This window comes from Catharus ustulatus, chromosome 22 (assembly GCF_009819885.2).
Source record: "Catharus ustulatus isolate bCatUst1 chromosome 22, bCatUst1.pri.v2, whole genome shotgun sequence".
Lineage (NCBI taxonomy): Eukaryota > Metazoa > Chordata > Aves > Passeriformes > Turdidae > Catharus > Catharus ustulatus.
The window spans coordinates 86,003-113,875 of NC_046242.1; the positions used below are offsets into that span (position 1 = coordinate 86,003).

Below are 27,873 nucleotides of genomic sequence, written 5' to 3' on the forward strand. Positions count from 1 at the left end.
CAGGGATGTCTAACCCAAGCCATTCAATACTCCTATGATTTCAGCTTTGTCAGAGGGCTCAGAGCCAAGCCCAAAACTGACCTGGAATTTTTCCAGGGCTGGGGACCTCTCTGGGCCTCCTGTACCAGAAAAAAAATTCTTCCTTATATCTAGTCTAAATCAACTTTTTTAGTTTTAAATGGTTAACCTTTGTCCTATTGCTACAGGCCCCACTGAAGTTTGTCCCCTTGTTTCTTAGCAGCCTGCTTTAAGTACTGAAAGGCTGCAGGAAGCTCTTCCCTGAGCCTTCTGCAGGCTGAACAGCCCCAGCCCTCTCAGGCTTTCTTCTTAGATTATTTTGGACATTAGTGGAACACCAGAGTTCAGACCTATGAAGTTAGTCTGCTTGGCAATTTCAGCAACATTGAAAGAAGGCAGTTAATGACGCTGCAGTATGAGCGCAACCTAAGGAACTGTTCTACTTCAACAGAGTGGCAGCAGTTCTGCTGATAGTTTGATTCTGTGACGAATAAGACTATCTGTGATAGTTTTTGTGCACCCAGTAAGGACCATGGCAACATACTTAATTTAGATCTAGTGTCATTAATGCTGGTTGCTCAGACTCCTCCTCAGAAAATGTGAGACTCTTCCAGACTGAGGCCTTGGCCACTTCACAAATAGTGAACCCATTTTCTACATCCAGACAAAATTCACAAGGTGAGAAACCTCTCCTTTGTAAAATCCTTTTTGGAGGCATTACAATGGAATGTGGTAAGTGAGCTGGTGTTAGCTTAACCCTACTGCTGTGCAGAAGAGGACTTACTTTTTCACGCAGCCGTTCCCGGGCGGTGAGGAAAGGCGCTGCCGGTGCCGCGCGGCCCTGCCCGCGGCTGTCCGCGCGCGCGGGGCTCGGGGGCGCGCGCGGGGCTCGGGGGCGCGCGCGGGGCTCGGGGGCGCGCGGAGCTCGAGACCGGCCGGCGGCCGTGGAGACGTTTTCTACCCCTGTAGGTCGGTAGAGAAAATCATCTGAGGTAAAGCTAAAGCTTTCTTTTGTCGCATAATTCATATTGCAGGATCAGCTGTAAATTTCATATGAACAGTTAAAAAGGAAATTGTCTTTTACGGTAGCTGACATTGATGAACGGATTTGTGGTTCGTAGCTTTAATTTATGGCCGTGTCGCTGCAATCTGGGCCAGGACAATATGAGATACTGGGTTTTCACAACAAAACGGCATGAAGTCCCACTGGTCTCACAATAACGTCGTGAGAACCATCACTGGGGGGTTCCTCAGCTTTCAAGGTGATTGAGCACATTTTCAGAAACATTACATTCTCTCTCTTTTGTGATCTTTTTGAACACTGTCGGGTTTCACTCTGAGAAACTCTGCTCTGATCTAAACTGTAGCAGAGCTGTATGGGGGGGACACGACTGTACCATCTCATGTCATCATGCTTTGTCTCCTTCATCTCCACTGCCTGGCTCCCACTATCTTTTCTCCCAGGAAAGAATATTGTTGACACAAAGATGGAGCATACCACTAAGGATATTATATGACTGACATTTTAGACAACTAGGTACTTAACACATCTCTCAATTGCTTTCACAATCTTTATGCATTTCTACAAGAAATCGATACAGAATTACTGCAGCTCTGGGAACTATCAAAAATAAATGTACGGTGAGCACTTTTTTTCCCAGATAGATCTTAACAGGAAGTGGGTGAAGTGAAGCACCACTGCCTTGTGCGTACTGTGCCTCCTCCACCCGGTGCCACAGCACCAGGCTGCCAGCAGTGGTAGCGACTCTAGTTCCCAGAGCAGCCAGTTTGCCTTCCGTGCAGTTCGAGCCACTTTCTGCAATATTTACTCGCACATTAAAAAAGAAACTGTGCCGCTGCTGAGAAGATTGAGACTGAAAGACCCTTCCTACGGAAGGGGAACTGAGGATGTGGCATTTTGCCAGGCTTTGAACTTCAGAGCAATTCAGTCTGGGAGCAAGATCAGTGAGAGGGAGAAGGAAGTTAAGGGGAGCTGTGCTGAATGAATTGTGGGCAGAGTGTGTTGCAGAGGAGCAGCTGTGGGCATTTGGACTCAGCAGCTGTCTCAGGAATGAGCATACTGCAAGAATAGGAAATTTATAATCAAACTACTTTTCACAAATCTGGGGCTTTGGTTTTACCCTCCATTACACAAGTGTCCTCAGTATGCTTTGTTCTTTGTTATACTTTAGTTCTTTCTGGACTTTCCCATTTCCCCATTTGCCTGCTGAATTTTCTCCTTCAACTTCTCAGGTCCTGTTTTAGTTTTGGGTTTGTTTTTTGTTTGTTTTTTTGTTGTGTTGTGTGGTTGTGGATTTTTTTATTGTTTGGGTTTTCTTTTGTTGTGTTTTTTTTTTGTTTGTTTGTTTTGTTTTGTTTTTCCCCTAATCACCGTAAGAAAGAAAATCACCTAATCAAGAATTGGAACAGGCTGCCCTGGGAAGTGGTGGAATTCTTATCCCTGGATGTGTTCAAAAGGCATGTGGATTTGGCACTTGAGGATATGGTTTAATGCTGAACACAGCTGTGCTGCAATAACAGTTGGACCCAATGATCTTGAAGTCTTTTCCAACCTTTATTTTTGCAGTCTAGATTTTACCCATCTCTCCAACCATATTCCAACCTCTCTGAGGCTATTTATCTTCTATATTTGTTCACTTTTCTCTTGTTTTCTGTGATTGCTAGTTTAGTAATTCTGTCCTCCTCTGCAGGTCTCCTTTCCCTTCTCCTTCCCATTGCATAGTCCATCTTTTCCTGTTAGTTTCACTTCTCCAAAATTCCACTCACAAATTCTTCTGTTTCTATATTCTTCCACTCCAGACACATCAGCACATTCTTCCCTACACATCAGCAAAGACTTGGGGAGCTTTGAGCAAGAAATCTTTTTGCATATCAGTGTCATTTTGCAGGTAAAAAGAACAAAACATTTCTCATCCTTATAGAGCTGTCTTCTTCCCTTCTTGCTTCAGCAGTTATATTATATTATATTATATTATATTATATTATATTATATTATATTATATTATATTATATTATATTATATTATATTATATTATATTATATTATATTATATTATATTATATTATATTATATTATATTATATTATATGCAGTGCAATACAATATAGTTAATATAATATTTCTGTTTTCAGGTACCACATTCTAAGAACTGACCTACATTATATCCAGAAAATTTCCAAATAGTAATGGCCAGACTGCTGCAAGGTCCATCTAAACTTCATCCCTCAGAATGGCACAATGCAAACAGTATGCAGCGTGCCAGTACAGAGGCTCAGAAATCCAGGTCAGAATGCATGACAGCTGAGAGTTGGAGGCTGGTGGATGAAATAGAAAAGACAACTCAGAAAACCCAAAGTGATGTCAACAAGAAATTAGGTAATCCCATGTCTTCTGCAAGGGTCAAGATGTGTTACTTGAGCTAAATGTTCTAGATGGACTTAGCAAATTAGTTTATAATGAATAGGAGCATGTGTCAATGCCATGCTTGTTGATGTCCTGGAAAAATCAAAAATATTTTATAAAATATTTTGAGGCAGACTCTTTATTTTTGTAACAAAACACACAAAAAGCGAACCAAACCTACTGACACAGGGTTGCTAAACTGTTTCCACACAGCCCACAGCACTATAGGCACTCTACTATAGAATAAGTCTATTTTTAGCCACACCTAAGATCTGAACTACAGTCCTCTTGCTCATAAAATGGGCATAATAATACATGTTTGTTATTTTGATTTTACAGAACAGAGACGAGAAGAAATAAAATTCTGGAGGCAAGAATTAGATAACAAGCTGGAACAAATTGTTCATGAGACAGAGATACTGTTGACTTTCAAGAATAGGCTGGAGAGAGCTTTGGAGGGCTGCAAAGAGCAACTTGTCATTGCCCAAAAGTGTCTCCTATACAGGTGAGTATTCAAGGAGAGAAAAAAAAATCTAAGTAATGGACCTTTAACAAATAAGAAAAAAGATTGCAAACTAAAGGCCCATCACTCTTTGCAGTGGAGTCACAGCCTGACTTAGGTGTTAAAACACTGGGGAAAGCGGAACTTCATCATCTCCTGTTAGATGCAGGCATTTGAACAATGTGACTGATGGTTTTTTCTTTTTTCATATAGGCAGAGGCGAGTTGGGATTGACTTGGTGCATGATGAAGTGGAACAGGAACTGGTGAAGGAAGCTGAAGTCCTCCAGAGGATTATTGCTTTACTTGGACATACATTGGAGCAAACAAATGAGCAAATCAGGTGCAGAGCAAAGAGCATAATAGAACACTAATTAGATGAAAATTCATACAGCCATAATACTAAGAAGTTGTAGGGTCAGGCTGAGCACAGGTCCTAGTTATCTTCAATGCTAAACAGCAGCAAGAGGTCAGTCCTAATTCATACCACTCAATCAGTAATAGTCAAAGGTTCTCCATGTAGAGTACAAAGTACTTGCACTTGATCCTTGGTCTTCTCATGATCCAGTCCTTTAATTTCAATGAGATTTGTACCATAAATTTATAGAAAGGCAGCTTCATACTGTAGATTTTGTGACTTGACAACTAAGAGTTCATACATGAAGATTTCTGTAACAGCGTTTGAATTACCTAATGCATGTATGCATGCATATTAAAGACACCCGTGAGTGCCTACACTGTCTTAGAGTTTGGTTGTTTCTTCTCCTAGACGAAATCGTTCTGCAAAATACAACCTGGACATGGATCTGAAGGACAAATTCACAGCTTTGACGATTGATGATTACTGTGCTAGCTTGACAAATGACACTCCTTATATTATCTATGCTGATAATGCCATGAAACTAGAAGGAAAGTAAGTGGTTCTTTACTTCAATAAACATATGATAATTATATGGATAATACAGGCTGTCCCAGTAATAGCAAGATCAGTTTTGTGTAAAAAACAGGCTTTATCTTTTTGCCATCTAATTGTTCCTTGTACTTCTGTCCATCACTTTTGTATCTGTGTAATATGTCTGTGAAATATGCCACAATAATATTGCTCCCAGAGAACTGCAGTTTTTAAAAATTTTTGGAGCTCGCAGTTAGCTAACGAACAATTTCACATATTGCTTAAACAGAGAATAGATTTACTGATCTTCTTTCCTCTCCCAGGGTGTCCCAGCAGGGAGAATGCTGGCCTGGGACACGTGAGGTGTAGACTCAGTTTCTGACTCCGACAGTAACCTGTCAAATGCGCCCATTTTGCATGGGTTAGTTAGAGTGAAAGGTTTAAATGGAAAAATAGCTACCACAGAAAAAAGGGCTGAAAAGAAGTGTACTGAGAAAGCAATGTGTGTGAGAGCCTCAGAAGGTCACTGTTGCTATGCAACAGCTGGCAAACTTGCAACACCAAGACGCTGACAGCTCTTGCTGCCTGCACATTAGCGTGCATCATCAACAGGTAATGTAACTCAGACCACACCCAGGGTGGTGCTGCCTGCTACGTGCAAATGGCAATTAAAACTTTCTGTATCCACCCAATGAAACAAGGAACAAACCCTCTGAGGAACTTTGCAAACACCCGCCTGGCAAGCCACAGCTGCACAAGGATGACCCTCTAATTCTGGGGATGCAGTTGGGGCTGGGCTTCTTAACTGCTGTTCCAGGCAGGTACTGTAAATGTCATATAGGTGAACTGTGTGAGAGAATAGGTGACTGTGTTGTCTAGATAGCTACTTGCTATTAATAGTTACAGCTTTAGTAATGAAAGATGTTCTAAGAAATATTGGTTATTATGTGTGTTTCCCCCCATGATAACTCGATACTTCACCAGGGGAAAAGAAAGTTACAGCAAAGTTGCTGTATGACTCAAGCAAATTGGTTTTCATCTGACTCTCATCTTCATTAGATGAAGATGTAACTTCATTACAAAATGATTGTGACGGAGTGTTTCTTTTGTATCCGTAGAACCCCCAGGACATGTGGCACTTACTGAGAACATGCAGTTAAAAGTACTGATTTATTCTTGATTTTGTGGCATAATTACAGATTTATGAAGTCATACAGGGCCTGCTGCTGTCTGTTGGTGACCACTTATTTTGAATCTCTTTCAGTTTTGTTAGCCCTGAGGACTGGATAGATTTCTCAAACATAAATGTTGAAAAGGCTGACAAGCAGCGAAACAATTCTTTGGCACTGAAGGTACTTATTGATGGCATCCTCTCACAGACAGCAAATGACATGCGCAAGCAATGTGAGATGGTGAATACTGCTTTTAGAAATAGGGTGAAAGAAGTCAAGGATGCCAAGCACAAGCTAGAAACACTTCTTGCAATGGTAAGTCATAGGGGACAGTCAGTGAAAAAGTGGAAACACTGGATTTGGGTTATCTACCAGTTTTCCCAATCCACTGGGTTGCACTCATCTGACACGTTTTCCTTTTTCTTCCCTTCTCCCTCCTCCATAAAGTCATCTTAGTTTTTTTTTTTTCCTCAGCTCTGTGTGCACCATCACAGAGATGAATTTCTCGAGTCACTCATGCAATCTAAATCTTGCTGTAGCCATCAGTAAGGTCAGGATTTTCCTTGTGATTTTTAGTTGCATGGAGCTCCTCTATATGGCTTTTTCAGGATTTTGATATAAGAGCCTTATTGATAAAAGTAGGGTCAATATGCTCAAAAATTGACACATGAAAACTGAGTATTAATATTAAAAATTAATTTCTGAGCATTAATTTCTGGGTTCATCCAGAACAGTGTCATCTGCTTTCCAATGAAGGAATCACACTCCTGGCTAAGCTTTGCAAATATCGTTTGATGAAATAACAACATAGTGAGTGTTACTGTGATTGTTACATTTATTAAAGATGATGATGATGATTTCACACATTGTAAGAGGCAGTGTGCAGAATTTTGTTGCTGGATTTGTAAAGGTGATGGATGAGACTGCCTCGCAGGAGAAGAACATTGCAGCCTTAAAGAAAGCAATCGCTGACAAGGAAGGACCTGTAAAAGTGGCTCAAACCCGCTTGGAAGTGAGAAACCATCGCCCCAATGTGGAACTGTGCTATGACACAGTGCACAGCAGCCTGATGAGTGAAGTTCAGGAGATTACCAAAAATATTCAAAGGCAAGTAGAAATGATGCAAGAGGAAAACCTGTGGAATAGATTACTGGGCTAATGTGTCAGCATGACAATGGGTCCTAGCTATTCACCCTGAAAAGTTGGGAATTGCTTTTCCCTTAAGGGAGGACACTTTAAGGGAAGTTAATGGATAGACTTTTAAGGAAGACAATGGATATTGTCTCTATGAATCCCTTTCCATCTTTCTTTTTTTGCTCAGAATTCCTAACTCTTATGAGAGAAAGAAACCATCCATGTGTTTTCAACTAATGCCTGCCTCTATTTTCCCTATTAGATTAAAGGATGCATTGGCACAGGCTCAGACAGAGCTGAAAGGCCTGAGCCGCCGACAGCTTTCCTTGGAGGAAGAGATCAAGGTCAAGGAGAATACACTGTACATTGATGAAGTACTGTGCATGCAAATGAGAGAGTCTGTTTGCATAAACAATTACTGAAGACATCATACCGGGAGATTGTGCTCCAAAGAACCAGCTCCTGCTGAAATTTTGACAAACTTGCAAATTTATTGACTTGACTCAATGCTGTCTAGTTATGTGAGGTAATTAAAACAGACTTCGTACTTACAGCTATCTGTTTCACAGCTATCTATGCTCTAAAATGTTTGACGAAATCCTCCACTCGGCAATAAAATTCCAGAATAATGAGAAATGCCCCTTCTTCCATGTTTCTCTCATGTGTAACCAATTATATCTTTTGCCATTGAAAGGTATCAAAAGGCAACTGTGTGGAAGCTAGAGCAGGATTGTCCTCATAGATCATTAATTGGAAAGCTGGGCAAGTGGGAGGGATGTCTCTCAGTATCGGCCATGCTACGTTTTAGTTTTATCTTAGAATCTGCTGCTAAGAACTAGACAGTATGGCCAACTTAACAGGACCTAACTTATCTAACTGATACGCTAGATAGTGTATAATTGAGATCAAGTCAAGGCTGACTTTGGGAAAATCACTTCCTCACCCCATGTCCCAGTTTCCCTATTCGTAAAGTGGAAAAAATGAGATGGGCTTCAGTGGTAAAATGTTTGAAGCTCTACAGTGAGAAGTGCTGGAAAAAGAGGACAGTCTTATTTTTATCCAAGATGCCTGGAAGGGTGGAAAAGGGATCACTGCTTCCTTTGGTTCTGGCAAGGATAAACAAAGCAAGGGCAAGAATAAATAATGCTGGAGACAAAGGAGTCTAGTTCCCAAGTCCAACATTTTAATGCATGGAGTTTAAAATTGTCCCTTGCCTCTCTCTTGCTGTAATGATAACTCCCTTTCAGAGGCACTGCTGTCAAAATTCAGATCCCTTTCTATAGCCCTCCAAAGGATCCATTAATGCAGATGTCACTGGCTGTTCTTCTCTTCCTGTAGCTTATACCACTGGGTAGGTGATGACAAAATAATTAAGTTCTGAGTCAATCAGGTACTTGAATTTCCTGTAAATATCAGCCAACAGCTGCTCCTGTTCAGTGCTGTCATCTTGTGCTGTATAAATCCTGACCTGTATGCACAAACAGCAGTCATGTCTCCCCGATAAAGTGACCGCAACCCATTACAGCTCATGGCAACAAGAAGCATCTGTGACTAATATGGAATCTAGAGAATCAAAACTCCTTGAATTTGAATAGAATCTTGAGGCTTTAGTCTCTTTCCACTCCCAGCTGATTGAAAACTTCATCTCCTGCCAAAGAATTTTTTGGAGGTGTTGGGAGGAATGAATTAAATAATGGAAGACTAATCAGAAGGACTGTAAATCACTCAGGTGACCCTTGCAAATGGGAATAGTCCTTGATAACCCAGTATGAGCACCAGCCAGTGACCCTCTGGCATTGACTGAGTTTAACTGTGACTGCCTGGGGGTTGCTCTGGGGATGCCCCAGTGAGCAAAGAAAGGGAAGTAAATTTACTCTTTATCTTTTAGCTGTGGTTTTGTGGTTGTCCCGGCAGTCTGCCTGTGCGGACAGGAAGAGCAAGGTTCTTTTTAACCCCAGAACTGATGCATCCCTGGGATATGCACAGATCTGCAGGACCTACTGAACTCAGACTGTAGCACACAAAGTAGTGTGTCAGCATGGTTTACACCTGCTACAGTTGTGGCCTGGCCCCAGTTCAAGACAGAACCCCTGAAGTGTGTGATGTGTTTATATAGTTTTGCAGTTTAGTGGGATTCAGTCTACCTTCCTTGGTTTAAGCATAGACATAAGCACTGAGCCTGTGACTGAAACCCTAGATGTGGGAGAGGTCTTGAACTAGAGGTGGCCAAGGGAATGCCAGTCTAGGAAGGGCTTCTGGAATTTTTGGGACTTCATAATAAACTTCTATAGTATCTGTATATGGCTAAGTAGGTTGGAAAGCCCTATTTCTGTGAATGAGCTCTTTAGTACTAAGGCATAACAAAGTTATATTAACATTAAGGCATAACATAGTTATATTAACATTTCTGTAAGTGACCTTTACCTGGTCATGGCGACCTTTGGGTATAGGAGCAAGAATGGGAATGGGAATTTTGAAGCACAAAGTCTTACCTTTATGGTAGTCAAAATGCATTTTCTTTCTGCACGGTTTTGTAGCAGCCTCTCCATAAAGCTGACACTTAGAAATGCCCAGACTTTCAGAAATAACAACCTCTTGCACGATAAGATAAGCTGCAGCAGCTCATTGTCCAGCAACTCGTGGTCATTGTTCAATTCAAGTGTTAATTTCTTTTAAAAAAAGGAGCACTGTTAGTACTGCTAACAGGATGTTGCATGCAGTAACTAGAATTCAACAAATAGTTTTCCAAGTTAACCAACAAAAGTGTCAGCAGATCAATTTTGTACCTTGACATTAGCTGAGCTTCTGTTTTGCATTATGACAATAGTGTATGTGCTACAGTAAATCACTCTCCTGTTAAGATGGGGTGATATCTTGTGCATTTATTAGAAAATGCTGCACCCACAGTCATACCATGATCTTATTTGACATAATGAGAATTATCTGAGAGACAAAAGTAGAGCCAATGATGGTTTCTAGAAAGCTTTGCATATCTCCATTGCTTATGGGAAACTGCAATGGAACAGGACTTACAGAAAGCTGTCAACAACCATCAGGTGTAAGGCTATGTGTTTCCCTCTGGCATGCAAAGACCTGATGCTCACTTACATGAGTCAGCTGTTGCAAACCCTTGGTGACACATCCTCTGTGATACCAAAGTGCTTTGACAGGGGGACTAGTTAATTTAGATATGTTGTAGGACATTTGTGCATTGCCAAAATAAAGCAGCATTATGATAGCATTATGGTGGGTTATAACTGGACAAGGATAATTTCATTAACTACGCTATGGGTGAAACACTTATGAAAACTGCCCTCTGAATATAAAACCGAAGCAGTCATGAACTGCTGTTCCTGACTGCTGTTACTCAGAAGGCCTACATGATTAGTTTGTTTAGCTTTGTGATTCTGCAGTAGGGTGTCCCTATTTTTTCCCTTACCTGCAGACCATGCCAGTAAGCTGGGAGTAGGTTGGTGAGTGTAGGTCTCATGGTCCAGTCTGGGTCACTAAAATAACAGCTCCGTAGGCTGATGCTCCTAACTGGGATCTCCACCAGCAGGATCCTAGCTAGGTGATCATGCTTCATGACTCTTTCAAAGAAGAAGTTCACATTCAGTTTTGGGGCTCTCTTGGCCAAGTTTGCCCATGACATTCCTGACACCACTTGCCCATGAGGGTCATGGATATGACACTTGATATTCAAGGTGCACAGGGAATGAGAGCTGTGCTCCCGCAGGATGTCCAGAAGTTCATCAGAGATGCAGTTGTAATTGAAAGTTAGGATGGTCAGCCTGTGGAACTTAGACATAGTTTGGTGGAACAAAGCACTGCTGTAGACAGAAAGGTGGAGACTGAAGAAATCCTCAATATTGATTTCAGATATAAAACTTCTATTTGTCAAGCTGCTCAGAGAATTCAGAAGCTCACAGCCTTCTTCCAATGTTATTCTTGCTCCTTTTAAGTTAAGATAATCAAGCTGATTGCTCATTCTTTTCAGGAAGGCAGCTAAGTTCTTGATAAACTGAGCCCTAACCACATTTTTCCATATCAAGCAGTCTAATTCTAGGTACTTGATGCTCAGGGATACTAGGTGACTATTACATTTACCCAGGTGTGAAAGAAGGCCTCTCATAATCACTTGAAATTTTTTGATAAAGGGAGTATTGTAAGGATTTGATAACTTGATCTCAAGGTGCTTCAAATACTTGCCAAATTTCTTTGTATACCACAGTGCACTTTGAAATTCCAGTGTGCGTGCCCTTGATGGTTGGCCATAGAATGTGATGGTTCTGCATCTCCAGAGGGATCCAGAGTCCATGGCACAACTCCATTTTTTACAGACCAAGGCAGCCCGAGATCTGTCCCTGTCATCCAACCAATGGAAGACATGCCTCAGACAAACATCAGGTAGGTAGGCCCAGGAGCTTTGCTCGGGTTCACTGTCATCTTCCATTGAGAGGATTTCCTTCTGGGTCTTGAGTCAAACCAACATGTAGAAAGCTGTGGGTAGATTTCTTGCCAATCCCAACATAATAAGCTTCTAAACAAATGGATGAAAGTTTGCTTCTTCACAATCAAAACCAACAACCCTTTGCCTCTGCACTCCAGGTGTCAAACAAGTTCTTGAGTCTAAACTACAGTCTTACCTAAATGAAAAGACAAAACAAAAAGTGAAGAACAATCACAACACAAGCACAGGACACATGTTTTAACTTTTCGGCTTTCACCTTCAGTCTAAACAAACAGTGAAATGGTATGGTATTAACTGCTGCTGCAGCAGCTACACCCTCTACAAAAACCTTTGTTTAGCATCAGCTGCAATTAATTGATCATGGTTTGTGGTCTGATGCCTAGTGTTAAAAGTACACAGTTCTTTGGTCTTGAACAGGACAATCAATGCAAAATAAGCACTAATGACTTTTCAAAGCTTTCTGGGGTACCATTCCATGAGAATTATTACCCTGCCTTAGATTAAGGCTGGATAAAAATGTTGAAATGGATAGAAACAAGAAGGGCACCATAAGAAGAAAATATGCAGATCCCTGAGAGTCTGCTTACAACTACAAAGGCTCAGGTATTTCTATTTTAATTTTATAAACAGGCATGAAAGACTGATAGCACAGTTAAACTTCAGTTTGCTGTTTGTCTTTTGGCCTACAGTTCTTACGTCACACAGAATCTCTCTGCTTGTACGCATACTCTTTTCAGTTAGCACCGTTTCTATTCTTAGGGATTCCTCTGCCCATTCTTGCCATTCAAAGTGCCAATCCACATCTCCAGCTATCAAGATAACCCTTAGAAACTGAGCATGTGGTCTGATTTCTACCCAACTCTCTTTTATTTAGTGCCCCCAAGAAGAGCTCTTCATTTTGCAGAACTATTAGTCATTTAGGAGGTCTCTAGATCAATGTCAAAAAATCCAAGCCAAGTCTTAAAATATGGTGCCTGAAGCTCCAGTTTGCTAGTGAGAAGAACCTGGAACTTTTGCTATAGAGATTGAGGGTGGGGAGAACACGGGGCAAGAGGTCTAACGCTTCAGGTACCTGGAAGCCCTGAAGTGAATGGACAGAGGAAAGCACAACAGAATATAGGGCTTCAGTACATAGAAACACAGCTATTAATAAAAGATGTTTATTACACAACACTCTTCATTATTAGTGTGTGAATACAAACAGGTACAAACAAACACCACCAGGTAGAACTTTTTTAAAAGCAAGGTACTTATGAATTTGTAAAAAGTATATGTTTGTTTATAAGCCAGTGGTGAGATTCAAGAGGTATCCTGCAGCGTTGGGTTGGCTTCCCCATCATTATAAGCCAGATTTTAGGTAAGGAGGTGTTTTAGCTGTCAGCTCTGAGTTTAACTTGGTGGGGCAAAAACAAATATTTGGAAAAAACCCCAGCACTTTCTAGGACAATTCTTTTTCAGGCAGAAGTAATTTAAAGATAAATTAAACTGTGTATGTCTTCTTTGCCACTCGGGTAAGGAAAAATACCAAATCAAAACAAAAGCCCCTGCCGCTGAACACGGGGAGAGGGACATCCTTTGCCCTTGGCCCTCCTTGCTGCCCGATTTGCTTCAGAGGACATCACGGATGGTTTACGGTCCCACACGGACAGTTACACTAGCTGTCTTCTCCAGAAAGAGCTGCAGAAGCCCGTGGAATAAAAGCAAACAAAAACCTTCTAAGACTTTGACCGATAATTACCAGAACTAACAGGAGCTGTGGCTTGGACACCCAAGCGAGTAACCCAGCCTGAGTCCTTTTACTACTCCAGCTGACGCGGATCTCCGGGCCGAGGTCCGCAAAGGCGCCAGAGCCGCTGGGCCCGGACATCCCCTCAGCCCGGCACGGGCCGCGCCCCGCCCTCGCCCGGCCGAGTAACGGCAGCGGCGCGCGGGCGGGCCCAGCCAATGGCGGCGGGCGGCGGCGGCGGCGGCGCCAATCCGAGCGCTCGGAGGGGGAGGCGCGGCGTTCGAACGCGGTGGCGGCCCACAGAGCAGCTGCCGCGGGGAGGTGGCGACTCGGTCCCGGTCCGGGTCCCGGTTCAGTCTGGCGCAGTGAGTAAGTACTGCCCCGAGCAGCCACCAGAGTGGCCGGTCTCGGTCCGCTTTTCCCGAGCCCGTCTCCTCCATCCTCGGCGGTACTTTTCGCCCTTGTTTCTACCGTCCCTGTGGGCGCAATAACGGCACCGGCTGGGCGCGCCCAGTGCCCCGTGTCCCGTTAGTCCGATGTGGCGGCACGGCGGATCTACCGCCGCTGCCGGCGGGGAGCACGGCCAGTGCCAGCAGAGCGGGGTCCCTGCGGCGAGAGCGGCTCGGTCGAGGCCCGGGGCTGGGCGCGTCCCGGCCGGGGGCTGCCCCAGACCGCCGCGGCCTCCGGAAGAAAGTGCAGGGCGCTGTCCTGTGCAATACCCGTTTGATAGCAGATCATTGTAACCGTACGACAGCGGCGGCTCTCTCGGTGATTTAACCTGAATCGTATTTGCCAGCAAGTGAAAATCAAGTATTAAAAGTCTACATGTACATATGTTTAAATTGTCATATGTCATACAGATAACTAGCATTTTAGGTCTTCCCGCTAAAGTCTTCTGCCAGTAATAATCCTGTCTGTTTCAGACTTACATATCCACAATTGTAACTGTGACTGAAGCAGAAGCCTTCAGCCTGCAAGTACGGCAGGAGACAATAGCAGCTGCATAAACTTAAAGAAGGCAAAAATTTGGGATATCAGATCTTGATCTGAGACACAAACAAAAAAATGCACTCATAGAGCATTCTGCCTCTCAAACTAGAGTCTTGCAGTGGAATTGCAGTACAAGGCTTCTTTGTGGACTTCCACAAATCTAAATAGCTGTAGAAATCAACCCTGTTCTCTTTCAGGATTCCAAGTAAAAGCTGCTCTGGTTTGCTTGTTTCAAGCAAGTGTAATTAAATATATTGTGTAACAGTTTCCATTTCTGTTTTTTTTACTCTGCTTTGTGCCTTGTTCTGTCTAAGATTTGCTCTCATTTTGATTGTTTTAGAAATAAAGTTGACCAACAACAGGACCAAGATGGCATCTGTGCTCCAAAATGTCAAAGCAACAGTGGCGTGGCGGAAACACCAGCTCCTAGATGACGTCAATGAGAATGAGAGCCCTGTGCCTGACAAATTCAAGAGAAGGGCCTCTCTGAGTTCTCTCAATACCATTCGCATGTCTTTAAGGAAACGGGTGCCATTAAAGCGAGTAGAGCTGAATTTTCATAAAACCCCAACTAGGGAAAGTTTGGAACCAAGACAGAGGTGCCAAACTCATCACACTATTAAAAGAACAGCAAAATATGCTTTTGGAACAGTGTCCCAGGTATTTTGCCTTTGCAGCGGAACACAGATACAGTTTCATTTTTGTTTCAACTCCAGTACTAAGATTTTTGAATTCGGTACTGTGTGCTGTACTCTGGAGAGTCCATTTCCACAGACTTGCACAACTTAGTTGTCTCATAAGCCACTAACTTTTAAAAGCTTTAACATCTTTTCCTAAAGTATAGACAGGCAAATTATGGAGGAAGGTGAAAACATTTTATTTTATTATGAAATAAGAGCTTTTCCCCTGCTGCATTTAATTATATATGGCAAAGCAGCCTTCACACAGAGAAAGTTGGGTAGAGATTGCCATTGCTTGCAAAGAATTGTTACTGAGAAATATGCAGCGCTTTGGATTTTTTTCTTTTATTCATTCTCCTGTACCCATACTATTTACTAGCATGTCCTTTATTATAGTTAATTTAAATTTAGACTGACATTTAAATGCGTGAGTTCTGTGTTGGGGAGCCTGACTTTTTCTAGGGTAAGAGCAACAGAACCTTTGTTCCAATGCTTGCTCTGAAGTCCTCGGCAACTGCCGAGGGTTAGGGAAGCAAGCAACTCCTACAATGCAAATGAGTACGGAGGTTGAGATGCTTTCGTGTTAGTTGAAACCTGATACGAGAAAGGAAGGCCAATTATTCTTAGTCTTCCTGGTTCCAAACTCAAGGCTGAGCTCATTTAGGCTAACATGTCTAATGCTTCTTTCAGAAAATACAGAAGTCTTGCCAAAGCCCAGTACGCTCAGTGGTGACCCTTCCAGCAGAACCCATCAGCAGCAGCTGTGTGACCAGCTCTACCAAAAAAAGAGGTACTACACCTCGAACACCTTGCTATAAGAGTGTTACTCCAGCAGCCAGTTCCAAAGGCACTCCAAGGTCCAGCAAAAGGGCCTTGCTTGGGCCAACAAGGGTATCAGAACATGGAGAATGGAGGGATTTCTCGTCCTGGCTTGGTAAAAATGCTGTCTCTCTCCGGAGATCCAGAAGAGCAGCAGCACTAAAGAGCCCTTATTCATCACCTGCTCCTTCCAGCAGAAAGATGTAAGTCACAATCATTTGTAATTTTTTTTTTTAAATTAAAAAATCTACTCTGATTAGAGTATCTGATAAAGGCAAAGTATGATGTTTTCTGTCCTTTTCCCCTGAAGTTGTGTGCTGCTCAAATAAAGTAGTTCCACTTCTCTGTATAGACAGGGATTGAGCTCTGCTTAAAGCTGAAACATAAAAAGTAATTTTTTCCTAGAAACATACCTGAGTTCTTTGCTGGTGCCTTTTGGGTAAAGGAAAATGCTGTGTATATATCTCACTCCAACTTAATTGTAACTTTTCCAAACAGAAAAGTTTGCTATTTGTATTGCAAACACACCAGGAATAGCTCTACTTATGCTGAGTTCTTTATAGAATGAAGGGAGATTTCTGCCTTAAAGAACAAACACAAATTAGATCAAGGGTTGTGAGCTAGGGAAATATATAATAATGTGCATAGGTTTTTCTTTTGGATAAAGCCATAAAAAAGGTTAACGCTAGAAGTTGAATCCAAGCCTTGTGAATCTGAATCTGGTGTCTTGAGTTGGAAGACATCTGTTTGGGGGATGAGTGGAGACGTGACGCAGCTGCCAATGGAATTAAGAGCATAATTGCCACTGCCCTAAACTTCTCTGGGTAAAGTCTAGAGGTAACAAGAATGGTACTGGCAGGGATAGAGGCTTGAGTAGTGTCGCCTAGTTAGCCTGTCCTGTTTGATCTTTAGCAATGACCATTCTGTTTGCAGAGAGTTTGACTGCGAGTTGGAAGTGGTCTCCTCGGGGATTTGCCAACTGAAGTGTATCTCCCAAGCATTCGATGATGCCATTGCGAAAGAAGAGAGGTAAATACTGCTGAGTGTCCCTCAACTTCTGGCATGGGTTACCTGCCACCTGAACATAGCCACTTGGAGGCTAAGTAGTCCCTGAACTCAGGATGAGGAAAATAGTTGCAGAACTTTTTTAGGTGTAATGTAGTAATCCATTTTTTTCTTCAAGATACCTGGGAAGATTAAATCTGCAGTTGGATTTGCAGCTTCTAAAACCTGTCAAATGCTCTCCTTGTCTTCAGCTTCCTTGTTGTGGAAGTCAGATTTTTAGCAGAAAGACCCTACCTTTGACTTTGTGTGAGAACAGTACCTCCCTGAGCCTTGTCTAAATGAGGTGCAAATCCAGGCTCGGGGAGGAAGTGGGAAAATTCCAGTCTACTGACACAGTCATCGATGTCTGCACATCTATAAAAAATCCTTTTTTAGGTAACATTATGTTAACAAACAGTCTATGGTACCCAGATGAAGAAGCCTCTTGTAAAACACCTTGGTTAATCCACAAGGTGGTTAGGCTGCTGTATTTGTGAAGGTTATGTTGTTCTGAATTAGACATATTAAGAAAGTAAAAATTAAGGGTCAGAAATCTTGTCACAGAGTGATTCCCTAAAATTCTTCTTCTCTTAGAACACTTGATGTCAAGCATTCAATAGCTAAATGTCAAGGACCTCAAATTCTGTAGAGTTTAGCATCAAGTACTTTACCTACAAAGAGGTAACGCTTAACATCACAGAAAATACCAAAAATTTGTACCAATGGGGCTATGCCTAGATAACTATAGGTTAAAGGATCCAGGTAATTTTGTGGTAATTAATGGATCAAGGTAATTTTGTTATATCCACTGAAAGTTTACTAATTCTCACTCCTAATATTCTCCCATCTGCTAGTGATACGACAGTTTCTCTCATTTGTAACTGAAGATAGTAGGGACCAGGTAAAGTAGTTGTTCACTTATCTTGTCTATGCCTGCATGCATCTGTGGGGAGAAAAACTGCTGTTTAGAGAGAGAAAGGCTTATTATCTCATGCTGCTTTAAGGCAGTTTTATGTAGAACCACAGGCTTCTTCCTTCATATTCTCTGTGGCCATCTCTGCTACAGCAGATTATTGTGCAGTTGTAAAATTTCCCCTCCAAATTGTGGATTCGTGAGTCCTTGTGGGTTCACAATGACCTCCTATGCAAACATCAGCTTTTCTCACCCCAGACCAAAAAATGACTGGTAGTAATCTTTTTGTCACTCATGTTAAGTTCTCAGTGGTTAATAATGATCACAAAGCATGAGAGAACCAACCATTATCTTGAGCTGTCTGATTTTACAACCTTTCTTTTCCATCTCTCAAATTTTCATAGCAGTTGAGTCCATGCTATCACAATTAACAGCAGCTCATAACTGTATTGGTGGCATTCTTAAACACAGCAACTGTACCCAAACGGATGTGTTGTAAATATCTTCACCCATTATGTTGGAAGTGTTTTTTTGTTAAAGGGAAAGGTACATCCTGAATACTAGGTCCCATTTTAGCAACAAAGATGGGGCAAGACACTTCGCTGTAACTTTCCAAGAAAAATGAGACCAATTTCAAATGCTGGACTGATGCTTTCAGCAGTGATCTGTACTGTTTCCACAATTTGGTTCAGTACTCCTGCATACAATGCAGGATGTAGATGCATACAATGTGCTGTGTTATGGCCTACTGGAATAACTGCAAAATGAGTTTCTTGGAGATGCCTTTAGTCTTGCATGAGACTTTCTGTTCTGGTATCCAATTGCCAGGAGTTTTAATGTTAGTGCTCCCTTTTCATTTTTTTCATGATGAAGCAAACCTTGATCTCAAATTAATGTTTTGCATTTTAATGAATTAGATTATATCACAAGAGACGCACCTGTTGCTAGTTAAAATTTACTTGATTTGTGTACTGCCATTTATGTTCACTGAAGGGAACAAAATATTTTCTTGCTAGTGTCTAGAACAGTTACACAGTGAAAGTGTACCAGACCTCTTCCTTTCTCCCATCTATTTCCAGCAATTTTTGTGATAACCAGTTGAATAACTGAACTGACTTTATGCTGCTAATGGTAGCCCTGTTCTTCTGCAGGCAAGAAGCAATATCAAACTACTACTGTGTAATGGCACAAAACTCACAGTCTGTACATCGATCCCTGAAACAGTTTCCAGCTATCAGAAGGCAAGCAAAGAAACTCCATCAAGCACTTGGTACCTAGACAGAGATGGCCATAACTGTTTTTTCATGTTTCCAAATTTATGAGCACATATAAAGGAGAGGTCTGTAGAGCATCTGAAAGGCTGTACTCTATACACTTAAATGAACCATTACACACTTTTTTTTTCTTGGATGAAGCAGCTTAGGACTTCCCTTGCTTTCTCTTTCAAGTAAAGAGAGAATCAAAATATACCAACCACAGTGTATTATCTCCTGCTGAGATGAGGAAACCGTCTTGAAAGTGACTTGCATTAGGCAGAAACTGATGCTGAACTGGCCAGCAAGAATGGCCAAAGTAAGGGCTTATGACAGACTTATGAAAGGTAACCCTAGGTAAGAGTAGTGTTTAAACTGGTATCCAGCAGCCATGAGATTTAGCACAAATACTTTGCATGCGAAGAAGATTGGTCTATTATTTTGAAAGCCTAACTTGTTTGTTTTTGGTTTTTTTAAATCAGCAAAAGTTACTCATTGTATTAGCTGGAAGTTAGTAAAACAGGAGTGGCTTCTTTTAGTTTTAAGCAAAACTGCCATTCCAAAGCAACAGGCTTCTGTGGAGTCACTCATGCCACAAGAACAGAGCCTTATTAGGACTCTCACTTCATGGCCTTAAGGATTAGCCTAATTAATCCTATTTTTAGGTAGTTTGGTTCCAGACAACTGGCAACTTAAGTTATTTCTTACTGCTGCTTTAGATAGCATCATGGCAGTTGAGCTAAAAATTGCTTTTGTGCTGCATCTCTTTTAGCTCTACATGGAAATTTGTTACTACAATTAATGGAACCTCTTGCAACTACTAATACCTGTATTAGTATTAGCTATGTGAATAGCTGATTTCACAGTTGAAGTATTTTGGTTATGTATACTTAGCATTTGATACTTTCATCTTGCTTCTAATTACTTAAAATTAACATTCATTTGACAAGCCTTTTTTGGTAGGTCATTCAGTGTAACAAAATTTAGTCTTTCAAACTAAAGCAAACATTTCTCAAGTTTTTAGAATTCAACAGCATAGCTTTTTTCCATGGTAAGCTTTGTGCAGGCTTCTCCGAATATGTTTACTCTAAAATGAACCTTCAAACAAAAGACTGATTTGGGAAATTTTGCTCTACTTGATAATTTTTAAGATATACATGTGACCTAGTAGTTCCACTGTTACTAAAATTTTAATGGTATCAAGTATAAATATGAAAAACATTCAATTATGATATGTATATAAATACTGATTTTAAACTTAGTCACAATTATTTTTTTTCTTGTCACATGAAACCATTTTAAAACATTGAAACAGTTAATGAGGCCTGGAAACATGAAAGTAACCCTTCCAGCCTGAAGACTTTCATATGACTGAGAATTTTAGCTTCTGTTATTTCGTGATACAGTGTTTGTGTGTGTTTTGTGGGCTGGTTTTTAGGGTTTTTTAACAAGTCTTCTCTATGGAAGTATAGAAAAGAATAGTATCTCCAAGTTATTCTTTGCATGTCCTGAAACTATAAAGCTTTCACAAAATATTCTCTTATTAGTGAGATGTCTTCTTCTATGACTTTTGAAAAGGAAGGAGGGTTGGAGTTTTTTGAAACCTTTACTTCAAATCTAAGTATTATTTCAGACAGATCAAACAGCCTCTATTTATGTTTTCACCAGCTACTTGGACATGTACAACTATGATCAAATATCTATCAAATTACTGGTCAGAAAAATCAGTGACACTGTTTGTTTAAAGGCAAGGAAGGTTTTATTTAAGTGGTTAATCTGGTTTAAGATTTTAAAAACCAGCTCACATCAAAAACTTATAGCAGTTGTAGAAATCTTACTCCTTATTTCATATTAAGAAATTCATTATTGTACATTTTTGAATCTTTACAAGGTAGCCATAAGAAATATAAACATTTGTCACCAGATAGAACCTTCTCACTGACAATATTTAAAAGTGTGCACTTAATAAAACTATAGACTGAAAGAACACCTACAATTTCAAGTTTCCTTGTGTGAATTCAGTTGTAAGGGGACTGCCACTTTTCTCCCCCCCAAACAGAAAAACAAGTTATGCGTAAGCCTTGGGGTTCTGTGAGAGGACTGCCATTCTGGGCTGTACCATCCATACCTTTCAAACTTGCTATCTGTAAACCATTTTTCAATGTTGCAATCTCTGGTACACCATCTCCCAGCATGTCACAGTAAAGCTGCCCCTCTCTTTTCTCCCTCCTAAGTTCTATACATATCTGTATAAATGACAAATGAACTGTAAAATTTATCTTCCCCACCCAGTAATAATTCCTGTCTGTTGGCTTCACCTAAAATGAGTGAAAGAACCAACACATTACTTCAATTCCAGACTCCATGGCACAGGATTCTAGCTGTTCCAGGTCTTATTTCTAAAAAATATTTTTATCCAGAAGAATGTGTTATTACTTCCATTTTTATGGGGGTTCTGAATCTGGATCTGTAGGAATTTATACATTGAGTGACTGAATATCACGAAGTCTTAATTACCTTGACACATCCACTATTTCTGCTTAAGCTGTGACCACAGATCATGAGGAATCATTCTTCTTAGAGAAGGCTGAGAAAGGTAGGATGGAAAGTTTGAGACTTCTATCCTGTACCAGCTCCAGCTGAAGATGAAACTGCCACTTTGTCCCCTGCACACCTGTCATGAACAATTCAATGCAGAGGTCTTGAGTTCATATGCCACACATCACTCTCTAACCAGAAAAATTATGAAATTGTGGTGCATAATTCTCATCTCTCCATTATCAAACCGATGAGTTAACCAGAAAGATACCCATGCTCCAATCATCTAGTCCTATGATGATGTACTCACCTTTCTGCAGCCTAGATGGCAAGAGGGGAAAAAAACCTGGGGAAAATCCTATTTTTTCAGTAAGAACTGTTGGACCTACAGATTTTAAAACTTTAAAATACCTACTGCTTTCAGGTATTTAAAATGGTTATAAAAAGAGCTTTTAGCAAATTTAAAACAAAAAACTACATAGAAAGAAGGTAAAAAATAACTTTTCCCTTTCTAAATTTATTCCATGAAGGACATGATGATACTATAGATCTAAGTATTGAGAATTTGTTAAATACACACATTAGTAGTGTCCTGGCTGAAGAAAGACCGCAATATATAAACAGGACAATTTGTTCACTAGTAATGACAAAAAAAGGCTTTTTACAGAATAGTGGGGCTTCTGAAAAAAATGTCATTGTCCTGCATAGACCAAGGTGTATAATTTTTTTTCTCTACTTTATAGATAGTTCTACTTCTACATAACCAGTGAAATTTTAGCTGTTTGGAAGTGACTTCCCTGGGTACTAAAGGAAAAAGTGAAGTAATCTGTATAAATTAAGACTAGTTTAATGTAAACAAATAAAAATGACAGCTCTCATGAACCCCAGTGAATAAGAATTACCAGTACTTTGCATTTTCACACCTAACAGAATTTTATGCTGAATAGATATAAATCATGCCACAAAACTAAACAGGAATACTTTGGTCAAGCAAAAATCTATTGCAAGAGCGCTAGTGTATGCAAACAAAACTGTTATTCAAAATAAGCAGATTTGGATTAACATCACTACTGAATTCTGCAATCTATACAATGATATCTTGTTCCAAACCTACCTAGCTAGACAACAAAATTGAACAGACAGCCATTGTTGCTGTGCTTGAGTTGGTTTTCTTCTTTTTTTTTAATGTATATAGGTTATAAATTTACTGTGAGAGCAGAACCAAAACTTAAGTGTCTTCCAGTAGTTATACACACATATACACAGACAAAACCAAAACACCACAGTTGTGAAGGTGTGTTTTCACAATATCTCAAATAACTCTACCACTGCTATTAATCACAGCCATTTTTTACAGTAATTTTAAAAGGATCCATATCAACAGGACAAGAAGTAAATGCTTCCAACTGTGGCTTATTTGCACTGTAGCCTTAGCACCCACTGGACTAAAAATTTTGCATTTTACAATTTCATTTATGCTTCCTCCACTCAGCACGTTAAAAGAATGCGCTTCTCTGTTACACACTGGAGGCACTAAATAACTGATGGTGCTAAACAACTGATGAGTCTAATGAATGTTCTGTGGGCACACACGCCTTACTTCTCTGTCCCCTTCCCTTCCGTGTATGCTAAAGCACTTTCACAGTCTGTATAGTTTAAGTGCTGACTGCACAGAAACTGCAGCAATGAGGACTTGAAATCAGGAATAGGATGACTGTAGGATCAAACTTACCCTCAGTGAATAGCCTGCCTAGGAGACTGATCTTCCATGAAAACACAAGTAGAACTGAAATCCAACGGCAAGCTGAATGCCTGTGAATGACGGGATGCAGTTTCATGTGGACAAAGTGTGTAACTAAAATGCCTGTATCACTATGTTGCCAAAGTGCACAGCGGGAGCTTGTGATCACAATATCAACCATTCCAGCCATGAACAATCAGCAGTGCTTGAATTATGCAAATGCCATATAAGCTCTCATATACTGTATGAAAACAAACTTAGGGAGAATATTTTCAGCTTGATTTTAATACCATGTTGCAGAAACTGAAATTTTTACCACACTTAATCACATACGCACGTGTGCACGCACACACACACACCCACACACACACACTTGTTTTACTGCTATTAGCTCCGAGTATTTTTAAGGGAAACCAGCACAGTGACTACTGTAAAGGTGACCCAGTTATTAATAGATATACACAAAATCAGAGTGTTCATGACATATAACCCTGTAAAATGACATTATGTCTCCAAGAGTAAAAGCCCTTTATAACCTTGCACTCAGACACTATTTCCTTCAATACAGTCACAGAATTACACAGATCCCTCTTTTGAAAGGAAGTAGCCTTTCTACTACAGCAATTTAAAACAAAAAAAATAGGCTTAAGTCTCTTGGGTGATAGAGGTAGGTGGCTAAAGCAAGAGTAGCTTTGAACAGAAATAGAGATTACTGTCAGGAGACATGCTACAAAACACCCAATGCTTACAAAGAACTTTTTGATCAGTCAATATTTCAGACCTCCGCAGCAAACTTACAGTTTTCCTAGTAAGTTCCTCTCTCACAGGGCTTGGATTCCCATGCTAAAAACTAACAAGCAGGAGCATGCTAACAGTAAATACCCTAGAAGGAGATGGAGGCTGGTGCCCCCGTGCAACCTCCCCCTAGTGCAAAGCAGAAGAGAAGAAATGGACTATGTGATCAGAATTAATACATGCAGTAGGCTGAGACAGAACATGGGTTCAAGAACAATGATACTACTGGGAAAGCATTTATAAATGTAAAGACTGTTTCAATGTAGTTTGCAAACTACCGTTCATTTAGCTTTTGTAGCAAACTCTAGCGCACAAAACCCTAGCCCCTTGTAATGTATTTACCTGCTCCCAAAGAGTGTTTGCTACCAAAATTTTTACATCTTTCCTTAATCTTCAGCAGAGATTACCCCTTCCCTTAAAGGAAGCATTAGAAAACAAAACAAAACAAAAAAACCAACTACTGATGTGCCAGACATACTTCAGGAAGTTTGAAATAGGCAACTGAATGTTGCCAAGTAATGTCTGAAAATATAAATCAAAGATCACCACTTACAAGCCATTTTGCTGCCTCTTAAGACAAAAGCTACACTCCTATGCCGTTCCAAAAGTCCACTGAAGTCTCAGGGTTAACAGGGAGTATAAACTTATTTTACTTCTGCACTGTCTTATTACTTTTCCATTGCACTTCTTGTTTTACATGTTAACTTTCAAAATCATTAACCAACTCGGTGAGAGACTCCTTCTGGTCTAGCAGAACCTGAAAGGGGGATGGAGAGGCTCAACACCCTCTTCACCCCAATTCCCTGAAATAAAAAAACAAACAACAAGCCTGAAAAAGAATGTCCTTTTGACTTCAAGTTTTTTCTAAGACAATAGTATGTTTTTAACTCTAAAAAAATGGTTTTGTATGTGCACTTCTAACTTCATTGTAGGTTTTAAAACATACATCAGTTCAGTCATTAAAGCTCTATTGATGAATTTCCGTGGAATATCTGCATGAAGAATCTGCAAACTGCTACTATGTTTAAGTAACTAGAAATATTACTACTTAGGGAAAATGTCACATTTTACTTCTAGTAAGTCCATTGCGAGATCAGAGAGAAATTTAAATTGGTAGTAAAATGTCTATTTGGCACCTGTATTTTCGCATGTCCACTCTTTGAAGCTCAAATGCTGTAATTCTGAATGCTACAGATTGTCTTAATACAGCAGTTGCTGTGAAACATGAGAAGGTAAACAATTTATCAGTTTACTTAATTACTTTTTTCCCCTCCAGTGTAAAGATTCTAGTTAGAATTCAAAAAGTAACTGCTCTGAAGTTTGCAGATCCCTCAGTAAAACAGTTCCTTTTAACTTGCCCTCTTAGGATCTGACTCTCAGACTGAGATCATCAGAGCTATCTTCTTTGGAGTAGTCCACACATTTTTGCACAGTCACCAGGTTCCACAATGTGATCTTTGTACAGCTGCACACACTACTTTGTTTACAACAACACTAACTGTGTTCAAACTGTGGCAGACACATATTTGTAACATGAAGTTTTTTACATTTGGTTCACAAGTGAAGTTCTCTCATTTATTTTTCCAGCACCTCACACAAACAGGAGTGCCCATGTTGGAGTCTGTTGACCAACACTGTAGGCTGAAAGGAAACCTTGGGTTTAAGGCACCCAGAAGGCATCTTGTTGTACTAGTCAGAACCACCGATTATTGTAACTCCCACTGCTGCTTCCCTTTATCGCTTTTATTGAAAAGTGAAGTGGAAACAGACATGACTCTTAACGCTTAAAGTGTAAACCTTCTCTGCAACCTATGGGACCTACCCTTTATACGTTTTGGGTGCAGCTAATCAGCTGATACCACAATCCTCTGTAGTAAAATCGGAATCTTTTCCTCTTATTGCACATATTACATCTGTTCCAAAAAAATAACCTGTTGCTATGATGATAAGCTTGTGATAGTTTTAGATTGTTTTAATCTTCCCCAATAAACATGATAAAAGGAAGAGACTGGAAGTGCCCCACTTGGTATAAGAAGGCAGATTTCAGAACAGGGAAGACTCCAAGGTACAAATTCCTGTCTATACTTCTCTTAGTTTGGAGCTGCCTAAATACTATCTTTGAGGCATGCCTACAAGTTTAATGGGGTGCACCCAAGATCTACATTCCCAATCCTCCTAGGGAATAGATTCAAATTTGTGAACTCCGCCTCGAACCCAAGCAACAGAAGGTAAATGCCTGTCATGATCTTTGTCAGATTCAGGCTGGCTCTGGGCACGCTCTGGCTTGGGGTTTGAAGAAGGTGGGTCAGGCTGCTGCACAGACATAGTCCGGCGAAGGTGGTTTCTCTTGCGCAAAAACTCAGGTTGTGAGTGGAGGCCAAAGCTGCCTTTTCTCAAGATCATCCGAGAGTTGTTCTTTTTGGGTCGTGAATGGAGACTGAACTCCAGCGAGGCCAAGTGGGCTGCATAACCTTCACTGAGGAACTGAAACAAGACAAAAAGAAAGGGAGCAAAAAATTAGTGCTGCCTTGACCTATGAGCACTATGAGCACTCGTCTCCCCTCACTTTTTCTTCAAGTGACCCATTCCATTTTGTCATTCAGAAATATACAATGCATGCACTTGTAGCTACAACCTGCAACCGCTTGATTCTCTTTATTATTCACCTTCCAGAAAGTGCCTCATTTGTAACCCAAACTGCCTTTCTTTGAAATACTGTTGCTGCTTTGTGTACATGTGAGTTTCACATACATTCACTTGCGTGCATTTCCTTGTCTTCCCTAGGACTTCCTGATTGAATAGCAAGAGTTACTTACTTGGCACTGTGCCTGGTATTTCTTTGTAGATCGTCCAACTATGTAGATCTGGGATGGCGACAGAGCCAAAACACTGTACACAGAAATATCCTTCATGGAACCGTATGCAGCGCAGATTTTGATGTGGCACTGAAACAAACATTACTTCCAAAGTGAATGCACTATTGAACACCATGCAACTACAAGGCTGGGCTTGATTTGCAATAAAGCAGCATATGAGTTCACTGTTAACAATTTCAATCTGTAAACCACAGAAAGCTAAATCAATCTGCCTGCATGTGAACAAGAACTGCAGCTATGCACACAGGAAAGAACAAGCCGTTCATTCACTTATTTGTCAGGATTGGAGGTCCCTTTTGATGTTTTTTTCCTTGCTCTTTAAAAAGTGAGAAAAGAAATGAGGAATGGCAAAAAGACTTTGGGATGTTCAGTAAGACTTACTGTTCAGAAAGAAGGGAGATCTCTACTGAATGACATTCTCTGAAAAGAGGTTTTAAGGCTATAAATAGGTTTCAAGTACCTCTTGCATGAGATTCCGGAGAAAAATAGTCTTTTGTCGCAGTGGGTCATGAACAAGTCCATCTGAGAAGAAGATCATCCCTTGTGGGAAATTGTGTTGGGACAACCATGAAACCACACGCTGTTTTTGCATATCTGGACGGCCGGTGATATAGATAATCAGATATCCCAGGTCCTGCCAATGCCTGCCAGAAGAAGCAGTTAAATTATGTAAGAGCAGAAAGAGAAACAACACTCACAGGTCAGGTCAACATCTTTTCTAACTTCAGGTACAAGTCAGACGCTATCCTTTAACAAGTGGAAAGGAGCCTAAGTCTCTGCGCCAATCAAGAAACTAAGTAATAATCTCTACACCTTGGGGGAGATGAAGGAAAGCAAGGAAGCATTGTTATACAAAATATTATCTAAAATATGAGAGCCATTTAAAAA

At 40.6% G+C, this 27,873-nt stretch overlaps 4 protein-coding genes across 9 annotated transcripts in view; 2 read left to right on the forward strand and 2 right to left on the reverse strand.

The window, feature by feature from the left end:
- The first annotated feature begins 395 nt into the window (after positions 1 to 395).
- On the forward strand, positions 396 to 7,780 carry TEKT1 (tektin 1). Of its 4 annotated transcripts, none has more exons than XM_033078145.2 (10): positions 396 to 696; positions 1,140 to 1,280; positions 2,839 to 2,927; positions 3,170 to 3,413; positions 3,780 to 3,945; positions 4,156 to 4,284; positions 4,711 to 4,854; positions 6,098 to 6,320; positions 6,916 to 7,112; positions 7,402 to 7,780. In XM_033078145.2, the coding sequence occupies exons 4-10, from the start codon at positions 3,224 to 3,226 to the stop codon at positions 7,559 to 7,561; spliced, it is 1,209 nt and encodes a 402-aa protein (XP_032934036.1). In that variant the 5' UTR covers positions 396 to 696; positions 1,140 to 1,280; positions 2,839 to 2,927; positions 3,170 to 3,223; the 3' UTR covers positions 7,562 to 7,780. The 4 variants fall into 4 exon arrangements, with proteins under 4 accessions (XP_032934036.1, XP_032934034.1, XP_032934037.1 ...); XM_033078144.2 differs by lacking the exon at positions 396 to 696 and adding an exon at positions 947 to 1,010; XM_033078143.2 differs by lacking the exons at positions 396 to 696; positions 1,140 to 1,280 and adding an exon at positions 925 to 1,010.
- Positions 4,291 to 11,749, reverse strand: FBXO39 (F-box protein 39). Of its 2 annotated transcripts, none has more exons than XM_033078141.1 (3): positions 10,579 to 11,749; positions 9,632 to 9,808; positions 4,291 to 4,511 (listed from the first exon to the last, which is right to left on the reverse strand). In XM_033078141.1, the coding sequence occupies exons 1-3, from the start codon at positions 11,590 to 11,592 to the stop codon at positions 4,446 to 4,448; spliced, it is 1,257 nt and encodes a 418-aa protein (XP_032934032.1). In that variant the 5' UTR covers positions 11,593 to 11,749; the 3' UTR covers positions 4,291 to 4,445. The 2 variants fall into 2 exon arrangements, with proteins under 2 accessions (XP_032934032.1, XP_032934031.1); XM_033078140.1 differs by lacking the exon at positions 4,291 to 4,511 and adding an exon at positions 8,256 to 8,607.
- Positions 11,750 to 13,672: 1,923 nt separating this feature from the next.
- On the forward strand, positions 13,673 to 19,843 carry PIMREG (PICALM interacting mitotic regulator). Its single transcript, XM_033078318.1, has 5 exons — positions 13,673 to 13,705; positions 14,667 to 14,986; positions 15,697 to 16,028; positions 16,759 to 16,854; positions 18,934 to 19,843. Exons 2-5 carry the CDS (start codon positions 14,696 to 14,698, stop codon positions 19,058 to 19,060), a joined length of 846 nt encoding a protein of 281 aa, XP_032934209.1. The 5' UTR covers positions 13,673 to 13,705; positions 14,667 to 14,695; the 3' UTR covers positions 19,061 to 19,843.
- Positions 19,844 to 21,047: 1,204 nt separating this feature from the next.
- The window catches only part of PITPNM3 (PITPNM family member 3), a 49,027-nt gene continuing 42,201 nt past the window's right edge, over positions 21,048 to 27,873 (reverse strand). For both annotated transcript variants that reach the window (XM_033078031.2, XM_033078030.2), the window contains 3 exons: positions 27,446 to 27,629; positions 26,926 to 27,054; positions 21,048 to 26,593 (listed from right to left, as the gene is read on the reverse strand). In XM_033078031.2, coding sequence (XP_032933922.1) covers positions 26,285 to 26,593; positions 26,926 to 27,054; positions 27,446 to 27,629 — 622 coding nt within the window. In that variant the 3' untranslated portion in view covers positions 21,048 to 26,284. The remainder of the gene's footprint in view (positions 26,594 to 26,925; positions 27,055 to 27,445; positions 27,630 to 27,873) is intronic.

Excerpts from the sequence above, each read along its gene's own strand:
- PIMREG (XM_033078318.1), top strand. The coding sequence starts at position 14,696 with ATGGCATCTGTGCTCCAAAATGTCAAAGCAACAGTGGCGTGGCGGAAA. Across the intron at positions 14,987-15,696 it reads CTTTTGGAACAGTGTCCCAG|AAAATACAGAAGTCTTGCCA; the intron begins GTATTTTGCCTT and ends TGCTTCTTTCAG. Across the intron at positions 16,855-18,933 it reads GCCATTGCGAAAGAAGAGAG|GCAAGAAGCAATATCAAACT; the intron begins GTAAATACTGCT and ends GTTCTTCTGCAG.
- FBXO39 (XM_033078140.1), bottom strand. The coding sequence starts at position 11,592 with ATGGAAGATGACAGTGAACCCGAGCAAAGCTCCTGGGCCTACCTACCT. Across the intron at positions 9,809-10,578 it reads CTTACTGGCATGGTCTGCAG|AAATTAACACTTGAATTGAA; the intron begins GTAAGGGAAAAA and ends TTTTTTTAAAAG. Across the intron at positions 8,608-9,631 it reads GCATTTTGACTACCATAAAG|GTCAGGATTTATACAGCACA; the intron begins GTAAGACTTTGT and ends TTGTGCATACAG.
- TEKT1 (XM_033078145.2), top strand. The coding sequence starts at position 3,224 with ATGGCCAGACTGCTGCAAGGTCCATCTAAACTTCATCCCTCAGAATGG. Across the intron at positions 4,285-4,710 it reads CAAACAAATGAGCAAATCAG|ACGAAATCGTTCTGCAAAAT; the intron begins GTGCAGAGCAAA and ends TTCTTCTCCTAG. Across the intron at positions 6,321-6,915 it reads TAGAAACACTTCTTGCAATG|GTGATGGATGAGACTGCCTC; the intron begins GTAAGTCATAGG and ends GGATTTGTAAAG.